Source organism: Arachis stenosperma, chromosome 6, assembly GCF_014773155.1.
Source record: "Arachis stenosperma cultivar V10309 chromosome 6, arast.V10309.gnm1.PFL2, whole genome shotgun sequence".
NCBI lineage: Eukaryota > Viridiplantae > Streptophyta > Magnoliopsida > Fabales > Fabaceae > Arachis > Arachis stenosperma.
In genome coordinates, this window is record NC_080382.1 from 23,160,934 (window position 1) to 23,180,434 (window position 19,501).

At 38.4% G+C, this 19,501-nt stretch overlaps 1 protein-coding gene across 1 annotated transcript; it reads left to right on the forward strand.

Moving 5' to 3' along the window:
- The first annotated feature begins 9,686 nt into the window (after positions 1 to 9,686).
- LOC130933895 (uncharacterized) lies at positions 9,687 to 10,379 on the forward strand. The gene has a single exon (XM_057863501.1). The coding sequence runs from the start codon at positions 9,687 to 9,689 to the stop codon at positions 10,377 to 10,379; it is 693 nt and encodes a 230-aa protein (XP_057719484.1).
- Positions 10,380 to 19,501: the final 9,122 nt, after the last annotated feature.

A 19,501-nucleotide genomic window follows, 5' to 3' on the forward strand; every position in this document is an offset into this window, starting at 1 on the left:
CATATTCAATGAGCGAAAATGGTGTCATTCTTTCTAAAACTATGTCATTCATTCCACGAATTCCAATATCAGGATGTTTCTATAAGTAGTGGTAGTTATTATAGTATTATGTTTCTAATTTTATTGCATTAGAATATTCCCCATACCAACGAGGAGAACTTGGGTTTCTTGCAGGTTTTCATTGAAAGATAGAAATGACTCAAATAGTGAACCACGGACAATTGCAATCACAGTTTATAAATACTTTAAATGCCATAGGGAGTTTTAATTGTCTTATTCTGCTGATTTTATTATATAAACTAGATTGTATTTCCACCTTTTTTATTATAAAAGCAACACATGTATCTAACAAACCATTTCTAACTTTTAAGTAGACAGTGTATCATTCCACGAACTTCTCAAATTGGACCATTACGTTATTTCAAATCGGATAAAGTATGCTATATTTCAAATACATTCTTATACATTCATTTAATAAATTGTTACAACTACACCTGCTAACTTAATTTGGTCTTGATATATTATTGAGTCTGTAGCGGAATTTTGACTTCTAATAGATAGAAAGTAATATAAAATTGAACACTACCCACAATAATACACTAACTATAACAAATCCAATACGAGAAAATAGGATGTGAATTAACTTTCTTTCTTATTTTTGATGATGTTTCAACTACATTGTTACAGAAATATATATAGTATCATCTATGCTATAATTTTAATGAATGAGAATAAAATCCTCCTATGAAAACTCCCTACAAGTTCTTTTCTATTAAAACTCCTTGCAAACCTTATTTTACACCCTAAGTTTGCTCTTAGCCTTTCTTTTATTCTCACAATTCTCTACCTCTTTCACAATTTGAAATCTACTCAAATTTTGGACGATCAAAGTGTGGTATTCATATCTGGTTGCATCATTTTTACAATGATTGCCTACGTACCCTTGTTTAGGATCAAACCAATCGTAGTTCCTCTATTTCTCCATGTAATGCCTAACATGAAGCAATATTGAGCAATTCCAAACAGTGTTGAAACTTATTTCCTGACACTACTTTAGTCAACATATCAGTAGGGTTTTCATCTGTGTGTACTTTTATAAGAGAAATGTTACCTTTCTATATAACATTGCACACGAAGTGATATCTTACATCAATATACTTGGTACAAGCATGATGAACCTGATTTTTAGCCAAATGAATTGCACTTTGACTGTCACAACTCAGATTCACGCAATTTTGCTTCAACCCCAAATCATTTAGAAGACCCCTTAGCCACAATGCTTCTTTCACCCCTTCTGCTACTGCCATGTACTCAGCTTCTGTAGTAGATAGTGCCACTATAGCTTGTAACATTGATCGCCAACTAACTGGAGCACCTTGTATTTTATATACATAACCAGTCGTAGAATGTCTTCTATCTAGATCACCAGCATAATCAGAATCAACAAAGCCAATGATTTGACATGATTTTCCACTAAAGCATAAACATGTGTCAATGTTAACCTTCATGTATCTTAATATCCACTTGACTGCTTCCCAGTGTGCCTTACCCGGGTTTGCCATGAACCTGCTAACAACACTGACTGCTTGTGAAATATCTGGGCGTGTACACACCGTAGCATACATTAGGCTACCGACTGCACTAGCATAAGGTACACATTCCATGTAAGCCTTATCCTCTGCTGTTATGGGAGATTGTTTACCAGAGAGCCAAAAATGTGGAGCCAACGGCGTTACCACCGATTTAGCATTTTTCATTTCAAACCTTTCAATGACGCGCTCAATGTATCCTCTTTGGCTCAAGAACAATTTTTGGCTTGATCTCTCTCTTTTAATTTCCATGCCTAATATTTTTCGTGCAGCACCCAAGTCTTTTGTTTCAAATTCTTTACCAAGTTGAACCTTTAACATATCTATCTCTACCTTGCTTTTAGAGGCAATAAGCATGTCATCCACATACAATAGAAGATAGATATAATCACCTCCAGGAAGCTTACGAATGTATACACAACAATCATAATTACTTCTGGAAAAACCTTGTTTTAACATAAAGGAGTCAAATCGCTTATACCATTACCGAGGAGATTGTTTCAATCCATATAGCGATTTCCTCAAGCGACATACCTAACTTTCTTTACCCTCAACCTTGAAACCCTCAGGTTGATACATGTAGATTTCTTCCTCTAAGTCACTGTGCAAGAATGCAGTCTTCACATCTAATTGTTCTAACTCAAGATCACCATGAGCGACAAAACTCAAAAGCACCCGTATGGAAGTGTGTTTCACCACAGGAGAAAATATCTCATTGTAATCAACACCTTCTTTCTGTGCAAATCCCTTTGCTACTAACCTAGCTTTGAATCTTGTACCATCTGACTTAGTAGGATCTTCTTTTCTTTTATACACCCACTTATAACCAATTGCAGTCTTTCCCACGGGTAATGGGACCACATCCCATGTCTTATTCTTTTGAAGATATTGCATCTCTTCCTCCATAGCGACAAACTAACTCTCTCTATCTTTGTCTTTGATAGCATGTTTAAAGGTGACCGGCTCATCATCCTCCACTGAGAGTGCATAATCTACCAAATTTACTGATGCCAGGACATCTTGGTCAGTTTTACTAGCCTTTTCTGTGCATATTTTAGGTAGTTTCATGCATTTTCTTAGGTAATAAGCAAGTTTTTGGGTGAATATGCATTTACATCTTGATTCAAGCAAACATTGTGAACTTTATAAGATTTCATGAGAATAATGCACAAATTGAATGCCAATTTAGATGATGCAGGATCTCATGATCTAGAACAAAGCTTTGATGCACTTTGTTTGTTTGATTTCAGGCCAAATGAAGCATGGAAGAGCCACATTAGTAGCCACGTTAGCATCATTAACGTGGTCACTAATGTGGAAAGGGAGAAAGCTTGCAACGTCAGTGGTAAAGTTAATTCCATTGACGTCGAGTGCCATCTCAGCCCACGTTAGTTGCTACGTTAGTTGCACTAACTTAGGGACTAACGTGGAAGAAAGAAAAAGCTCCCAACGTTAGTGGTAAAGTCAACACTACTAACGCTGCAAAGGCCACAAATAACCACGTTAAAAGCCACGTTAATGCCATTAACGTGAGCTCCAACGTGGGGCAACAAAGGATCGCCAACGTTAGTGACACTGACTTTGTCACTAACGTTGGACTAGGCCAAACTTACCTACGTTAGTGGCCACGTTAATGCCACTAACGTAAGAGGTAACGTGGAGCAAGGGGTATAAGAAGCCAATGTTAGTGACACTAACTTTGTCACTGACATTGGAGATGGCCATTATACCCACGTTAGTGGCCACGTTAATGCCATTAACGTGAACACTAATATGGAAGAGGAAGAGTTTTTACAACGTCATTGACAAAGTTATTGTCAATGACGCCTTCGAGTCATGGCATGCCTACGTTAATGGCCACGTTAGTGGACCATTAACATTGGATAAAGGGAAATGGTGTAGCGTCATTGGCAAAGTCAGCACCAATGACGATATCGAAAATTAGAAAGGCTACCTTAGTGGTCACGTTGATGCCACTAACGTTAGGGTTAATGTAGTGCAATTGGGTTGGGACGTTAGTGACAAAGTCATTATCACTAACGTCTTCGAACCATAATCTATACTTACCGTTAACACCACTGACGCCTTGACTAACTGTAAACCATGCCTGACTCAACTTCTTTCTGCAAGCAAAGCTAAGCCCACTAAAGTCTATAACTGCTTCAACTGAAGATTAAAGGCCCATATCCAAAACTTTCAAAGCCGATAGAGGAGCAGAGGAATAGTATATATAGGAGTAGTTTTGAACTAGAACAAGGGATCAAAATTTAGATCTGAGGATCCAAGACTTGTAAACACTCTGTATTTACTTTCTCTGCAATTTAGTTTACTTTAGAATGCATTCTTTATTTTTTATTTCCATTCCTAGAGCTATGAACAACTAAACCCCTTTTCATTGGGTTAGGGAGCTCTATTGTAATTTGATGGATCAATTATAGTTTTCATTCTTCTTCCTCTTTCTTTTCTCTTGATTTTACTAGAAAGCTTTCGATCTTCATCCAATTGGTTAGTTATCTTGGAAAAGAAAATCTCCATAACTGGATCTCCTTGGAACCGTGGAAGAGGACTGAGGAGATCATGCTAGAAATGCTTTCTCATGCTGGACCAAATTGGGGTTTGGATGGATATTGTGACATCTAATCCTACCAACACTTTCATTTGGGAATGCATGTGGTATAATAAGTGACCACACTTCATCTCGTCCCATGAGCAATTAAATCAAGGAATTGGGCAATTGTTCAAGCATAGAGAGATTGGGTTGCCAAGGAATTGGGATCCAATCACTTAAGATTTCCAAGGAGATCAATGAATGCATTGATTGAGGAAGAGATGAACATGAACTTGATCCAGAGAATGCAACATCTCCTAAGCCCAATGAATCCCCATTTCTGATCTTACCCATTCTCTTTAATTTCTTCTATTTAATTTGATGATCACTTCCCCAAATTCCCATTTAAGATTTTGCAATTTACTTTTCTACAATTTACATTCTGCCATTTACTTTCAGCATTTACATTCCTTGTCATTTATCTTTTCCGCCATTTAATTTTCTGCAATTCTCAACTCAACTTTGCTTAGCTCAACTAGAACATTCCTCTAATTAAAGTTGCTTGACCAATCAATCCCTGTGGGATTCGACCTCACTCTATTGTGAGTTTTTACTTGACGACAATTCGGTATACTTACCGAAGAGAAATTTGTTAAAAGACAAGTTTGCGTGCATCAAGTTTATGGCACCGTCACCGGGGATTGATTTTGTATCAACAATGATTATATTAGAGGATAACTAGATTGAGCAATTTTCTTTTGTTTCGTTTATTTCATTTCTGTCATTTACTTTTAGTCTCAGTTATTTTCATTTATTATTTCCTTTTGTTTTATTTTCTTAGTTAATTCACAATTCTATCAACTAATCCACTAACTGTTCGATAAATTGCTTCACTCACACTAACAGTAACCTTAACAAGAGTGATTTTTTCACTTTTCTCTTGCTTGTGACTTGCTGATTGTATGACAAGTAGAAGAATGGAGCTTTAACCTCCTTTGAATCTGAACCTGAGAGAACCTTCCTTAGACCAAGGAGGGAAGCAAGAGGAAAGAGGATTGTTGGTGCAGATGAGGAAGAGGAAAATTTAGAAATGGACATGGAGGAGAACATGGAGAATCATCATGAAGAGGAGACACATAACCATGCTAGGGAAGGTGCAGCAAACCATGCTGGACAGGAGAGAAGAGCTCAAGACTCTTACATTAATCCAAACCTAGGAAATTGTGGAAGTAGCATCCAAAAGCCAACCATTCATGCCAATAACTTTGAATTGAAACCTCAACTCATTACCCTTGTTTAGAACAATTGCTCATTTGGAGGAAGTGCCCAAGAAGACCCTAATCAACACTTGACCACTTTCCTAAGAATATGTGATACTGTGAAGTCTAATGGTGTTCATCCTGACACCTATAGGCTACTCCTATTCTCATTTCCTCTTAGGAACAAAGCATCCAAATGGCTAGAATCCTTTCTAAGGGAAAGTCTGATAACTTGGGAGGACGCGGTGAACAAGTTCTTGGCAAGATTCTACCCTCTTTAAAGGGTCAATAGATTGAGGGATGAGGTCCAAACATTCAGACAACAGGATGGTGAGACTCTCTATGAAGCATGGGAGAGGTATAAAGACTTGACAAGGAGGTGCCCAACAAACATGTTCAATGGAAGGGTGCAGCTACACATTTTCTATGAAGGCTTGTCTTATGAATCAAAGAAGGCATTGGATCACTCTTTAGGGGGATCTCTAAACAAGAAGAAGACCATTGAAGAAGCCATAGACATCATAGAAACTGTGGCCAGCAATGAGTTCTTCTATGCTTCTGAAAGGAGCAACAATCGAGGAGTAATGGAGCTAAACTAGGTGGATGCCTTGCTGGCTCAAAACAATGTGATCACCAAGCAATTAGCTGACCTTGCCAAGCAGATGGAAAGGAGTCAAGTTGCAGCGGTCACCACCTCACCACCAACTCAAGAAGGAGTGAACACAAAGGAAGGGGGTAACTGGGAACAAGCCAAATATGTTGGAAGCTCACCCTGACAGTCCCATGATCCATACTCCAAGACGTATAACTCTGGTTGGAGGAACCACCCAAACTTTGGGTGGGAGAACCAACAAGACCAAGGCCAAGATCAGAGGCGTCACAAACCCAACCAAAACAACAATGCAACCCATCAACACTCAACTCAAAGGTTATATCAACACCCACCCAACAACTCTTCTCAACAACCAGATCACACCCAAAATGATTGTTCTCAACCCTCTAACCTCAACTCACCATCATCATCTGAAGATAGACTCTCCAGGATTGAGAATCTGCTTGAAGGCATATGTAAGGAAGTTCAGGACAACAGAGTGTTCAAGGATGAAGTATTAGCTAATATAAAAAATCAGGAAGACACCATCAAGAGGCTCGAATCTCAAGTAGGATATCTCTCTCAGCAGATTCCTAAGCCCACTGATGGCTTCCCAAGTGATATTGAGAAGAATCTCAGAGGAGAGACAAAGAAGGCAAGATGGGAAGAATGCAAGGTGATCACCATAAAAGATGAGGAGAGTTTGGAAGAAGTGAACAAACCACCAGGGTACCCTCAAGGCACTCCAAAAGAGAATCCAAAAGAGAAGGGCCAAGAAAGTAATTCTACACAAGGGAGGGAGCCAAGGGAGAAGGAGATTTTGAAACCATATATACCCAGGCCTCCATTCCCTCAAAGACTCAGGGGTGGTACAAAGGAAAAATCGTACTCAAGGTTCCTAGACATATTTGCATCTCTTCATGTAAACATACCATTCATCGAGACTCTCCAACAGATGCCTTCATATATCAAATACATGAAAGAGTTACGTACTAAGAAGACTTCAGTAAAAGGTGGACAAATAATATTGATGAACAAGGAGTGCAGTGCTCTCATCTAAAAGGATTTGCCTACAAAGAGGAAGGACCCAGGGAGCTTTCATATCCATTGTGCCATAGGAGACACAACGATTGAAAGGAGACTTTGTGACTTGGGAGCTAGCATTAACTTAATGCCCTTATCCCTCATGAAGAAGCTACATATTAATGAGATAAGACCCACAGATGTGATCCTACAACTTACTAACAAGACTAAAAAATGAACAATAGGAGTGGTTGAAAACGTGCTGGTAAAAGTTGGAAACTACTTTCTTCCCACAGACTTCGTTGTCCTTGAAATGGAAGAAAGCTACCTCCACCCAATTATTCTGGGGAGGCCATTTCTAGCCACAACTAGAGCACTCATATATGTTGAGCAAGGAGAGTTAATACTGATGATACATAACGAACAACTCACCTTCCACGTCTTCAGACCCTCACAAGAAGCAGAGCAAGAAAACCATGAACTAAAGGATGATCATAATAAGACACCTTTGGAAGAAACAAGCAAGGAAATACAAACAGGGCATATGGAAACCCCAAGGATTGAAAAACAAGATAGTCAGATGCTACAACAGCCAAGGAAAACCCAAGGGGAGCTGAACCCACAAGAGCTATCTGAGACCAGCAACGAGGTGTTCCTTAGAAGAGAAGCAACCAGGAGTAAGGAATCACCAGAGGAAGGGAGAAAAAAGATGCCAAGAGGATGGAGGAACAAAAAGATCCTACAAAGAACTTCTCCCCAGGAGATAAAGTGATATCTGCCCATCATCCAATAATCACACCTCATCTCCCCACCATTCCATCTCAGCTACCTCAGGTGTATACCATCAGTAAGATCCTCTCCTTAGAACATGTGGAGATTCTCAAGGAAGCAACTGGAGATAGATTCACTGCGAGAGGGGAAGACTTGAGGCACTATCAACCACCCTGATAAAGGCCAACCGTCAAGCTAATGACGCTAAAGAAGTGCTTCATGGGAGGTAACCCATGTTTCATATCCTTTCCTTTAAACCTTTAATAGTAGTTAATAAAACAAGATTCATGAATTTCAAATCAACTTTGACAGACACTTAGGTAAATCCTTGTATGCAACATATAGTGAACAACAAGTTTGGGGTTCAAGGCACTCTAAGAGGGAATGAACACAATGCATATCATGCTTATCTTAGAGCCGTGATCAACTCTTCTTGCACTACATAGTCACAAACTAAGTTTGGTGTCACCAATGTTGCATACATAAACACTAAGGAGTCCGTTGATTTAAATTCATGAATAGCACTTATTTTGTCTAAAACAAAAATTTAAAAAGTAGTTAGTTCTTATGTCTATTTTGCCGCCAGAAAAGGACCTAACTCTTACTTTCTTTTATGTATAGGAAATGAAGGAAGGATTGGATGGAATTAATGGGACAAACCAAGAAGAGAGGTTCGACCACTTCACAAAGGGGGCCAGCCACATGTCTTCGCATAGAATGCCTCGGGAAACGTTGCCATGCAACATTGAAGGGATAGTGCCCTTGGAGACCGAACCAACCACTTCACAAAAGTGGTGATCCTTGTGCTCATCTAATTTCAGACCCCAACCGTCCATTACTAGCCTATACCACCAATCCACACCTTTCATTTGCCCAACACCCCTCCTATAGAAATAACTTCCACTCCATACCCTTCCAAATTCAAATTCCTCTTTCATTCCATTTCCTTGCTCTCGGAACACACCTTCAACACTTCTTCCCCTATCCAAAAACATTCTAACCCAATCCTCTAACTCCATCCTTCAACATTACACCCATACATATACCTATACACTCTCTAGTTTAAAGAGCACTCATGGCATCGTCAAGCTCCAAGAGGCGAAAGGGTAAGGAACAGGCGAAGAGCATTCCTTTCGATGAGAGGAGGTTCAAAACTGCGTTCCATGAATTTTAATTTGGACGGGTGAAACATAAGAAAATATTGCCAAAGCTTGCATTTCAGTTCAACGATGATGAGTGCCCAAAGATTAGAGAAAAGATTAAACGGAGAAGCTGGCAAGAGCTCATGAACCCAGTCACAAGGGTAAATGCAAATCTTCTTAAGGAGTTCTATGCTAATGTAGCTAGAGAAGACACTACCAGGACTCCCACCTTCAAAATCTATGTGAGAGGAATTGAGGTTGACTTCAGCCCCAATGCTATAATGAAAACTCTTCAATTAAGGTCAAGACCCTTTGATGAGCCCAGTTATCAATCAAGAATAAGTAATGGCCCCGACAATGAAGAAATTGAAAAAATTGTGAACGACATATGTGTTGTGGGATTAGATTGGGTGAGGTATTCAGATAGGAGGCCATGGTTTATTAGGAGGGGAGACCTCATCTCGGAAGCTAAGGGATGGTTTGAGCTCGTGAGAAGGTCTATCCTCCCATCTTCAAACAATTCCGAGGTCAACATTGCTCGAGCTACTATGGTACAGTGCATAATGAGGGGTGGAGACATCAACGTATATGAAATCATAGCTGAGAGAATCCAAGAGGCCGCCAAGAAAAATGATCCGGATGCTTGGCTTGGCTATCCCAGTACCATCCTTAGACTGTGTATGAAAGCCAAGGTAGTTTTCGAAGATAGCAATCCAATATAGCTAAACCTCGGGAGGTCAATCACGCTCCAGCGCATAACCTATGTGGCACCCACTCAACAACAAAGAAGGCCTCAGAGAAGGAAAAGAACATCACAAGAAGAACCTCATCAAGAAGAGCCTCAACGAAGAGAATACCAGCAAGAAGAGCAATATGATCCAGTCAACATACATAAACATGAGTCACATTCAAGGAGCCATTGAGGATCTTGCAAGGAGATATATGGAGGGGCAAGAACAACAATTGCACTTCCAATCTCAAATGATGAATCACCAGGCAAGGCTGCATAAACAACAAATGGAACAGCAACAGGAACATTACTCCCGGCTTGCCCAAACCATCAACCAAGTGTCCGAAAGGCAAGAGCGTCAAGACAAGTGCCTCCAAGAACTCAACCAACGTCAATTAGCTCAAATGAAAGCATTCAACAAGTTCAATGTGCTTAATGAAGGGCGGCAACTACACAGGGAAGAATATGATGTAAACACTCAGGCCAAGTTGACTTATATGGCTGGACATATGCACAATTTGTACTCTGCCATCCCAAGGTATGATACAGTTCACAAAGATCTAAAAGAACAAGAGGAGGAGAAGGTGAAACAACAGAAAGAAACATTGAAGAAGAAGATGGAGAATGCTAGCTTCTGGAAAAAGTTGATCGAAAAACACAAAAGAAGTGGAGATTCGAGCAATCAAGAAGGAACCCAAGAGGAGGAAGGAAACAAAGGTACATGAGCATCCCAGCGGATAAAAGGTGGTGGAGTTTCTTTCTCTATCTTTCAAGTTTAAAATAAGAAAAATCATGTATGAAATAGAACATGCTTCCATAGTAGCTTAGGAATTTTAATTCTGTCTATGTACTATCTTTAATGCTTAATATAGTGTGTACTAGCCAGTCCCCTGCTCTATCTTGCTTAATGTATGCTTGTCCCTTATGACAAATAAAGGAGAATGTTATGAAAAACAAGAGTGGAGACCATGTTATAAAGGTAAAAGTCTCAATGCTTGTGGTGGTAATTGATTAGCTAAGTTGGTTCAGCCATGAGGTATAAGGACAATTATGTATTTTGAATCATATGCTTGAAAATGCATCCTATAAGATTAGCTGAATAACAGATTCCAATAAGAAACAAATAAGAAAGTGTGAAAAAGAAAATAATGAAAGAAGAAAAAGAAAAGAAAAGAAAATGAAATAAGGCTAGGCACCAAGGGTTTGAACCTTGAGGCATGTGTCTGTGGTGCTTTTGTGTAAAGGATCTGCTTGGATGAATAAGTTTTTAGGAGTGCTTCATCACTTGGTAACCTGGGTTAACTAACCCGGGATTATCAACTGAAAATCCACTGTCAAGAGCAACCTTGCTACAAAGCATTTAGTCACCCAAAGAGGTGCTGGACACCAAGGTCTCAAGGAAGAAAATAGCAAACCATATGCTTGTGGTGTGTATGTGTGGAGGAGAGACTTAAGGAAGTAGGTCCTTAGGGGTGTTTCAACACCTAGTACCTTGAACCAACTGGTTCGAGAGTGCTGGCTGAAAGCTTATTATAAAGAGTTGCCTCAACACAGAGCACCTAGCCTAAGAAAACAATAAGCTATTATAGAAAAGAAAAAGGGATTAAGTGAATAAGAATCTCATAGAATACAACCAAGTAAAGGTTCAAGGACATGATAAGGGCCTAGAAATCAGCAAGGGCATGAACCTAAGTTGCTTTGCATGAAACCCCATGAGCCAAGGACTTGACTTTCATAAATAAGGACTTGTTTATCTTGTACATTCATTCTTTCTTCTTATGTTCTAGTACTTTCTTGGGGACAAGCAAGCTTTAAGTTTGGTGTTGTAATGCCAGGGCATCTTGGCCAGTTTCACTGGCCTTTTCTGTGCATATTTTAGGTAGTTTTATGCATTTTCTTAGGTAATAAGCAAGTTTTTTGGTGAATATGCATTTACATCTTGATTCAAGCAAACATTGTGAACTTTATAAGATTTCATGAGAATAATGCACAAATCGAATGCCAATTCAGATGATGCAGGATCTCATGATCTAGAACAAAGCTTTGATGCACTTTGTTTCACTACAAGAAAAAGCAATATTTGTAATAAAAAAATTTTTACAAAAAATCAAAATTTTAAAACAAAAGGATTTTGTAACAAAAAAAAATAGTTGTTGCAGTATGTCCCGTTACAAAAAGTTTTTGTAACAAAAAATGGAACTGTTACAATTCAAAGTAATATTTTGTAACAAATTTTTCTGATGCAAAAAACCAAAAGTCATTACAAAAGTGATAACAAATTTTGATCTTCAATATATTTTTTGTGACAATATATTTTTTCCTATCATAAAATTTTGTTACAAAATATAACTTGATTTTGTAACATTTTTTTTCTTTAGTTACAAAACACTATTTATTTTGTAATAATTTTTTTTAATACAAATTACACATAATTGTCAAATTATATTATTTTTTTAATTAATTAATATATTAACTAATTTACTCAACAAGTCAACATTTATATAATATATAATAACATAGATAGTTCAAATATCTTTCATTTAACTAAGATTGTTTTATAAATCTCAACATATAAACTTTAAAGTACAAACTAACAAAACACATTGAAGAACCCTAATGAACTAGATAGATACATAGGACAAGAAAAACAAGGAATTATAAATCTCCAAAATGTAAACTACAAATTACAAACTCTATCATGTTCGTACAGCTCCTTTCTCATGGAGAAGCTTCTAATAAGTGCCACACAAGTGCCACACACCTGAAAAGACCACCAACCAAAAAATACTAGCTTAAGAAATAAGATTTTTTTTTCCTTTAAAAATGCACAGGAAAAACAAAAAACTATACTCGTATTATTCAACAATGAATACAAACTCTAAAATTCTTACCATGTCCTTTCCCAACTCTTTTCCAACTCTAAAACTATACTCAACAATTCTTTTGATGGATTCCACCTATCGATATAACAATTGAAGAGTAGAGTTTAGACCTTGATAAAGCAATTTATTAAAAAATTTGCATAATCTCACACTATTAACTTAAATAATCATAATAATTATGATCATTTATACTAACTATTTTTAGATTATGATAGAATATTTTTGCAAGAATCACTTGTCACTATTTAACATAAGAAAACTATCTGTGAATTATGAAAACAATGGAATCCAATCCCATGGCTTCTAGTAACTCATTTTGTCTAGCATTAAAACGACAACATGCTCTATATTACCACTTAATAAATCACTCCAAAGTCGGTTCTATGATAAACTAATAGTTAGGAATACCTTTCTGCATATGGGTGTATATATAGAGTACTAAACATAAACTAATACAGCTCTTCCATTAGTTCCATGACTAGATGGCCTTGGGCTAGAATGAGTACTTGCAATTTTTTGCTCTTCACCATCTGTTTGAGCTGAAATATTCTGTCAAACAAGTGATAGACAAGAAGATTATATATAGTCACAAAAAGAAAGCAACAATTAACAAAATAACAAATTAAAAAATTCATAACAGGAAAAAGTCATATTTTTAGCCCTGGATAAACTCATACCAAAGTAGTAGTTCAAATAGGAACAAGCACCAAATGTTGATTGCTTAGTGTACACATTAAAGTCTAAAATCAGATAAAACCCTATTATCCGAATCATTCAATGAAGTAGCATTTGTCAAGTCTTCCTAAAGAACCTTAGAAACAAGTTCAAGATATCTATGTTAAAAATAAAGATAAGGTATTTACAAACTATGATTATACTAGTGAATAGTTAAATGGATTAGAAAGCTTTCCAAAATGCTTGTGCAGTAATGCAATATGATGCAGAAGCAGAGAGTAAAATAGAACCACAAAAGAGATATATGGAGAAAGCTTTGTGCACAAGAAACGTAAAATGGGAGAACATTATAGATAATCAGTGTAGTTGTGAATATACAAGATGACTAACTAACTATCAGGCTAATAGGCAACTATATATAAGAGAGCTAGACACAAGAATGATAAACAATGCTCAAAGCTAGAGAGAGAACCAAGACACAAAATAACCCACAAACATAACCTTATCTGTACTAACTAATTAACTACCCTTTACAGGATTAAAATGATGCATCTGTGTTCATTATTTATGTAAGAGGCAATAAACAAAGCATATAAATTAAAAAGCAAACAAGAACACTTCAACAAAAAAAAAGATTATCACTTAAAGAAAAAAATAAAAAACACTCACGGACAGTCACAGTATAAACAAGAACAATAAATTAACTATGCATTTTCTACATAGATTTCTGATCTTTAAGAAAAACTAACACAAACTTCAACAGATATTACCAAATTCTCAACACATTCAAAATTAGAAAAGCTAATAATATTACCAACAGGACACTTACAGGATTGGATTCACTTTTCTATATCCAACAGAAAGGCAAAAAAATGTCTAAGATAACATCAAGGAATGTGAAAAATTGAATTAAAACTAAAGAAAATCTCATAAAACAAAATTATAACATTCATAAAACAAAATTATAACATAATTGTTAATAGAGTATTACGATAAACAGAAACATAACCAAATAGTCTCACCATAAAAAACGAAGCTGCAGCGATCTCTTAACCGATCAGGCGACAGCTCTGGCAGTTACCTCTAGTAACGGCGGCTATCCGAAGCTCTGGTGGTGGATTTCCAATTACCAGAGACACAACGACACGGCTGTAACAAAAATCAAAGACAGCAATATTCCCAGAAACTAAAGAAAATCGAAATCAAAGGAGAGAACGCCCTAACCAGCAGTGAATCTCGGCGAGGCAACGCTGTTTTCCGGTGACTCCACAAACGGTGACTGCACGCAGCAGGGTGAACAACGCCTCCTCTTTTTTCCTCTATCTTCCTCTCTCCAAGCGTCTGTCTCTCTTGCGCGTCCTCAGCGTCCTCCGTGATGGGAGATGCGACGGTGGTGGAAGCTGACAATGACCCGCTCGCGATGAAGACGACGACGGCGGCGGCTTCCCTCAGAGACAGTAGAACGCGACCTGACGGTGGCAATAGAGGCATGGCAGCATGGAGGCACAGCGGCACTCCTTCCTCGTGTAGCTCTTCCCCTTCTTGACGGCAACACAATGGCGCGGCGGCAGTGATGCCTACCGGCGCCGTCCTCCCTCCTTCCCCTCTTCTTCTCTTGCTCTCTGATTCCAGCTTCCCCCTTTCTTATCCTTTCTTTCCCTCTCCGTTCTTCCCTTTCTCTTGCTATGTGGGTTTTTTTGTGTTATGTGTGCATTTGGAGAAAGGGGGTGTGAGTGTGTGATGGTGGTACACGAAATCGTGATACACAACTTCGTGCAGCTAACCAGCAAGTGCACTGGGTCATCCAAGTAATACCTTACGTGAGTAAGGGTCGATCCCACGGAGATTGTCGGCTTGGAGCAAGCTATGGTCATCTTGTAAATCTCAGTCAGGCGGATTCAAATGGTTATGAAGCTTTGATAACTAAAAGATAAATAAACATAAAATAAAGATAGAGATACTTATGTAATTCGTTGGTGGGAATTTCAGATAAGCGTATGGAGATGCGTTATTCCTTCTGAATCTCTACTTTCCTACTGCCTATATTCAATCATTCATACTCCTTACCATAGCAAGCTGTATGTTGGGGATCACCGTTGTCAATGGCTACCTCCCGTCCTCTCAGTGAAAATGGTCCTTTTACGGTTTCTGTACGGCTAATCAACTGTCGGATTTCTCGTCTCGGATGAAAAATACCAAGCACAACTACCGCATGGATAATCAACTATCGGTTCTTGATCGTGTCGGAATAAGATCCAATTATCCTTTTGCACACTGTCACTGCGCCCCACAGTCGCGAGTTTGAAGCTCGTCACAGTCATCCCTTCCCAGATCCTACTCGGAATACCACAGACAAGGTTTAGACTTTTCGGATCTCAGGAATGCTGCCAATCGATTCTAGCCTATACCACGAAGATTCTAATCTCGGATTCAGATGCTCTGTTGTCAGGAGAGACGATGTGAAGCGTTGAAGAGAGATCCAAGAGATATGCATTCAAGCTTGTTTTCATGTAAAATGGAAGTGTTTGTCAGGCACGCATTCATAAGTGAGAATGGTGATGAGTGTCACTTGATCATCACATTCATCATGTTCTTGTGTGCGAATAAATATCTTTGAATAGGAATAAGCTTGAATTGAATAGAAGAACAATAGTACTTTGCATTAATACATGAGGAACAGCAGAGCTCGACACCTTAATCTATGGTGTGTAGAAACTCCACCGTTGAAAATACATAAGCGATAATGGTGTTCATTGGTTTCGGCCCCAGAGAGGGAACAAGAATAATCAAGACCCAATCCTAAGATCAAAGATGATCAAAAGATCACAGATGATCAAAAAGATGAAAATACAATAGTAAAAAGTCCTATTTATAATAAACTAGTTACTAAGGTTTACAGAGATAAGTAAATAGTGCAGAAATCCACTTTCGGTGCCCACTTGGTGTGTGCTTGGGCTGAGCATTGAAGCTTTCACGTGTGAGAGATATGGAGGTAGGTGGGGTTTTTTGGGGAAGAGATATGGAGGTGATTGGTGAAGGGTATTTGGGGAAGAGTGTTATGAAAAGGTGTGAGAGAGAGAATGAGTTGAGGTTGGTGGGGATCCTATGGGGTCCACAGATCCTGAGGGGTCAAGGACTTCTCATCCCTGCTCCATTTAGGTGTGCATAAACGCCCCTAGAGTACAATTCTGGCGTTAAACGCTATGTTGCTGCCTGTTTCTGGCGTTAAACGCCAGTCTGGTGCCCATTTCTGGCGTTAAACGCCCAGAATGGTGCTAGACTGGGCGTTTAACGCCCATTCTGCTACTCTTACTGGCGTTTAAACGCCAGTAAGTTCATCCTCCAGGGTGTGCTGTTTTTAATGCTATTTTTTATTTTGCTTTAATTTTTGCAGTTATTTTTGTGACTCCACATGATCATCAACCTAAATAAAACATAAAATAATAATAGAAAATGGAAATTTAACATAGATAAATAAAAATTGGGTTGCCTCCCAATAAGCGCTTCTTTAATGTCAATAGCTTGACAGTGGGCTCTCATGGAGCCTCACAGATAATCAGAGCATGGTTGTGGCCTCTCAACACCAAACTTAGAGTTTGCTTGTGGCCTCTAAACACCAAACTTAGAGTTTGGTTGTGGCTTCCCAACACCAAACTTAGAGTTTGAATGTGGGAGCTTTGTTTGGCTCTGTATTGAGAGAAGCTTTTCATGCTTCTTTTTCATGTGTACAGAAGAAGAACCTTGAGTCTTGAATACAAGGTAGTCTTCATTCAATTGAAGGACCAACTCTCCTCTGTCAACATCAATCACAGTTTTTGCTGTGGCTAGAAAAGGTCTGCCAAGGATGATGGATTCATCCTCATCCTTCCCAGTGTCTAGGATTATGAAATCAGCAGGGATGTAAAGGCCTTTAACCTTCACTAGCACATCCTCTACTAGTCCATAAGCCTGTTTTATTGATTTGTCTGCCATCTCTAGTGATATTCTTGCAGTTTTTACCTCAAAGATTCCTAGTTCCATTACAGAAAGTGGCATGAAGCTAATACCTGACCCTAGGTCACACAGAGCCTTCTTAAATATTATGGTGCCTATGGTACAGGGTATTAAGAATTTACCACGATCCTGTTTCTTTTGAGGTAAAGTTTGCTGAACCCAGGTATTCAGTTCATTAATGAGAAATGGAGGTTCATCCTCCCAAGTCTCATTACCAAATAGCTTGGCATTCAGCTTCATGATTGCTCCTAAATACTGGGCAACTTACCCTTCAGCAACGTCATCATCTTCTTCAAAAGATGAATAGTCATCAGAGCTCATGAATGGTAAAAGGAAGTTCAATGGAATCTCTATAGTCTCTGTATGAGCCTCAGATTCCTTTGGTTCCTCATTGGGGTACTCCTTAATGGCCAGTGGACGTTCCCTAAGGTCTTCCTCACTGAGAATCACTGCCTTTTCACTCTCTTCAGGTTCGGCCACACTAAGTAAGGTTATGGCCTTGCACTCTCTCTTGGGATTTTTTTCTGTATTGCTTGGGAGAATGTTAGGAGGAGTTTCAGTAACCCTTTTACTCAGCTGACCCACTTGTGCCTCCAAGTTTCTGATGGAGGACCTTGTTTCATTCATGAAACTGAGAGTGGCCTTAGATAGATCAAAGATTATATTTGCTAAGCTAGATGTATTCTGCTCAAAATTTTCTATCTATTGCTGAGAGGATGATGGAAAAGGCTTGCCATTGCTAAACCTGTTTCTTCCATCATTATTATTGTTAAAGCCTTGTTGAGGCTTTTATTGATCCTTCCATGAGAAATTTGGATGATTTCTCCATGATGGATTATAGGTGTTTCCATAGGCTTCACCCATGTAATTCACCTCTACCATTGCAGGGTTCTCAGGATCATAAGCTTCTTCTTCAGAAGATGCTTCTTTAGTACTGTTGGATGCATCTTGCAATCCATTCAGACTTTGAGAAATCATATTGACTTGCTGAGTCAATATTTTGTTCTGAGCCAATATGGTATTCAGAGTATCAATTTCAAGAACTCCCTTCTTCTGAGGCGTCCCATTATTCACAGGATTCCTTTTAGAGGTGTACATGAACTGGTTATTTGCAACCATTTCAATGAGTTCTTGAGCTTCTGCAGGCATTTTCTTCAGGTGAATAGATCCACCTGCAAAATAGTCCAATGACATCTTAGACAATTCAGACAGATCATTATAGAATATATCCAGGATGGTCCATTCTGAGAGCATGTCAGAAGGACACTTTTTGGTCAGTTGCTTGTATCTTTTCCAAGCTTCATAGAGGGATTCACCTTCTTTCTGCCTGAAGGTTTGAACATCCACTCTAAGCTTGCTCAGCTTTTGAGGAGGAAAGAATTTGGCTAAGAAAGTCGTGATCAGCTTATCCCAAGAGTTCAGGCTATCTCTAGGTTGAAAGTCCAACCATATTCTAGCTCTGTCTCTTACAGCAAAAGGGAAAAGTATAAGCTTGTAGACCTCGGGATCAACTCCATTGGTCTTAACAGTATCACAGATCTGCAAGAATTCAGTTAAGAACTGAAAGGGATCTTCTGATGGAAGTCCATAAAACTTACAATTCTGTTGCATCAGAGAAACTAATTGAGGTTTTAGCTCAAAATTATTTGCCCCAATGGTAGGGATTGAGATGCTTCTTCTGTGGAAGTTGGAAGTTGGTGCATTGTAGTCACCAAGCATCTTCCTTGCATTGTTATTATTGTTGGGTTCGGTCATTACTTCTTTTTCGAGATTCTCTGTAAGGTTTTCTCTGGATTGTTATGCTTTAGCTTCTCTTAGCTTCTTCTTCAGAGTCCTTTCAGGTTCAAGGTCAGCTTCAACAAGAATGTTCTTGTCCCTGCTCCTGCTCATATGAAAAAGAAGAGAATAGAAAGGAAGAGAAATCATCTGTGTCACAGTATAGAGATTCCTTAAGGTGTCAGAGAAAAATAAGAATAGAAGGGTGAGGTAGATAGAGGTGAATTCGAACATATAAGGAATAAGAGAGCCTGAATTGTTAGTAGAGGAGGAGTGTTAGTGATTAAATAGAAAGAGATGAGAGAGAGGTAATTTTCGAAAATTAAATCAAAATTTAAAATAATTAGTTAATAAAAAAGAATTTTGAAAATGGTTAATGATTTTCGAAAATCAAAAGTGAGAAAGTGGTTAAGTGGTTTTGAAAAAGATAAGAAATAATAAATTTAAAAAGATAAGAAGTTAGAAAGAGATTTTGAAATTAGAATTTAAAAAGATGTGATTTGAAAAAGATATGGTTAAAA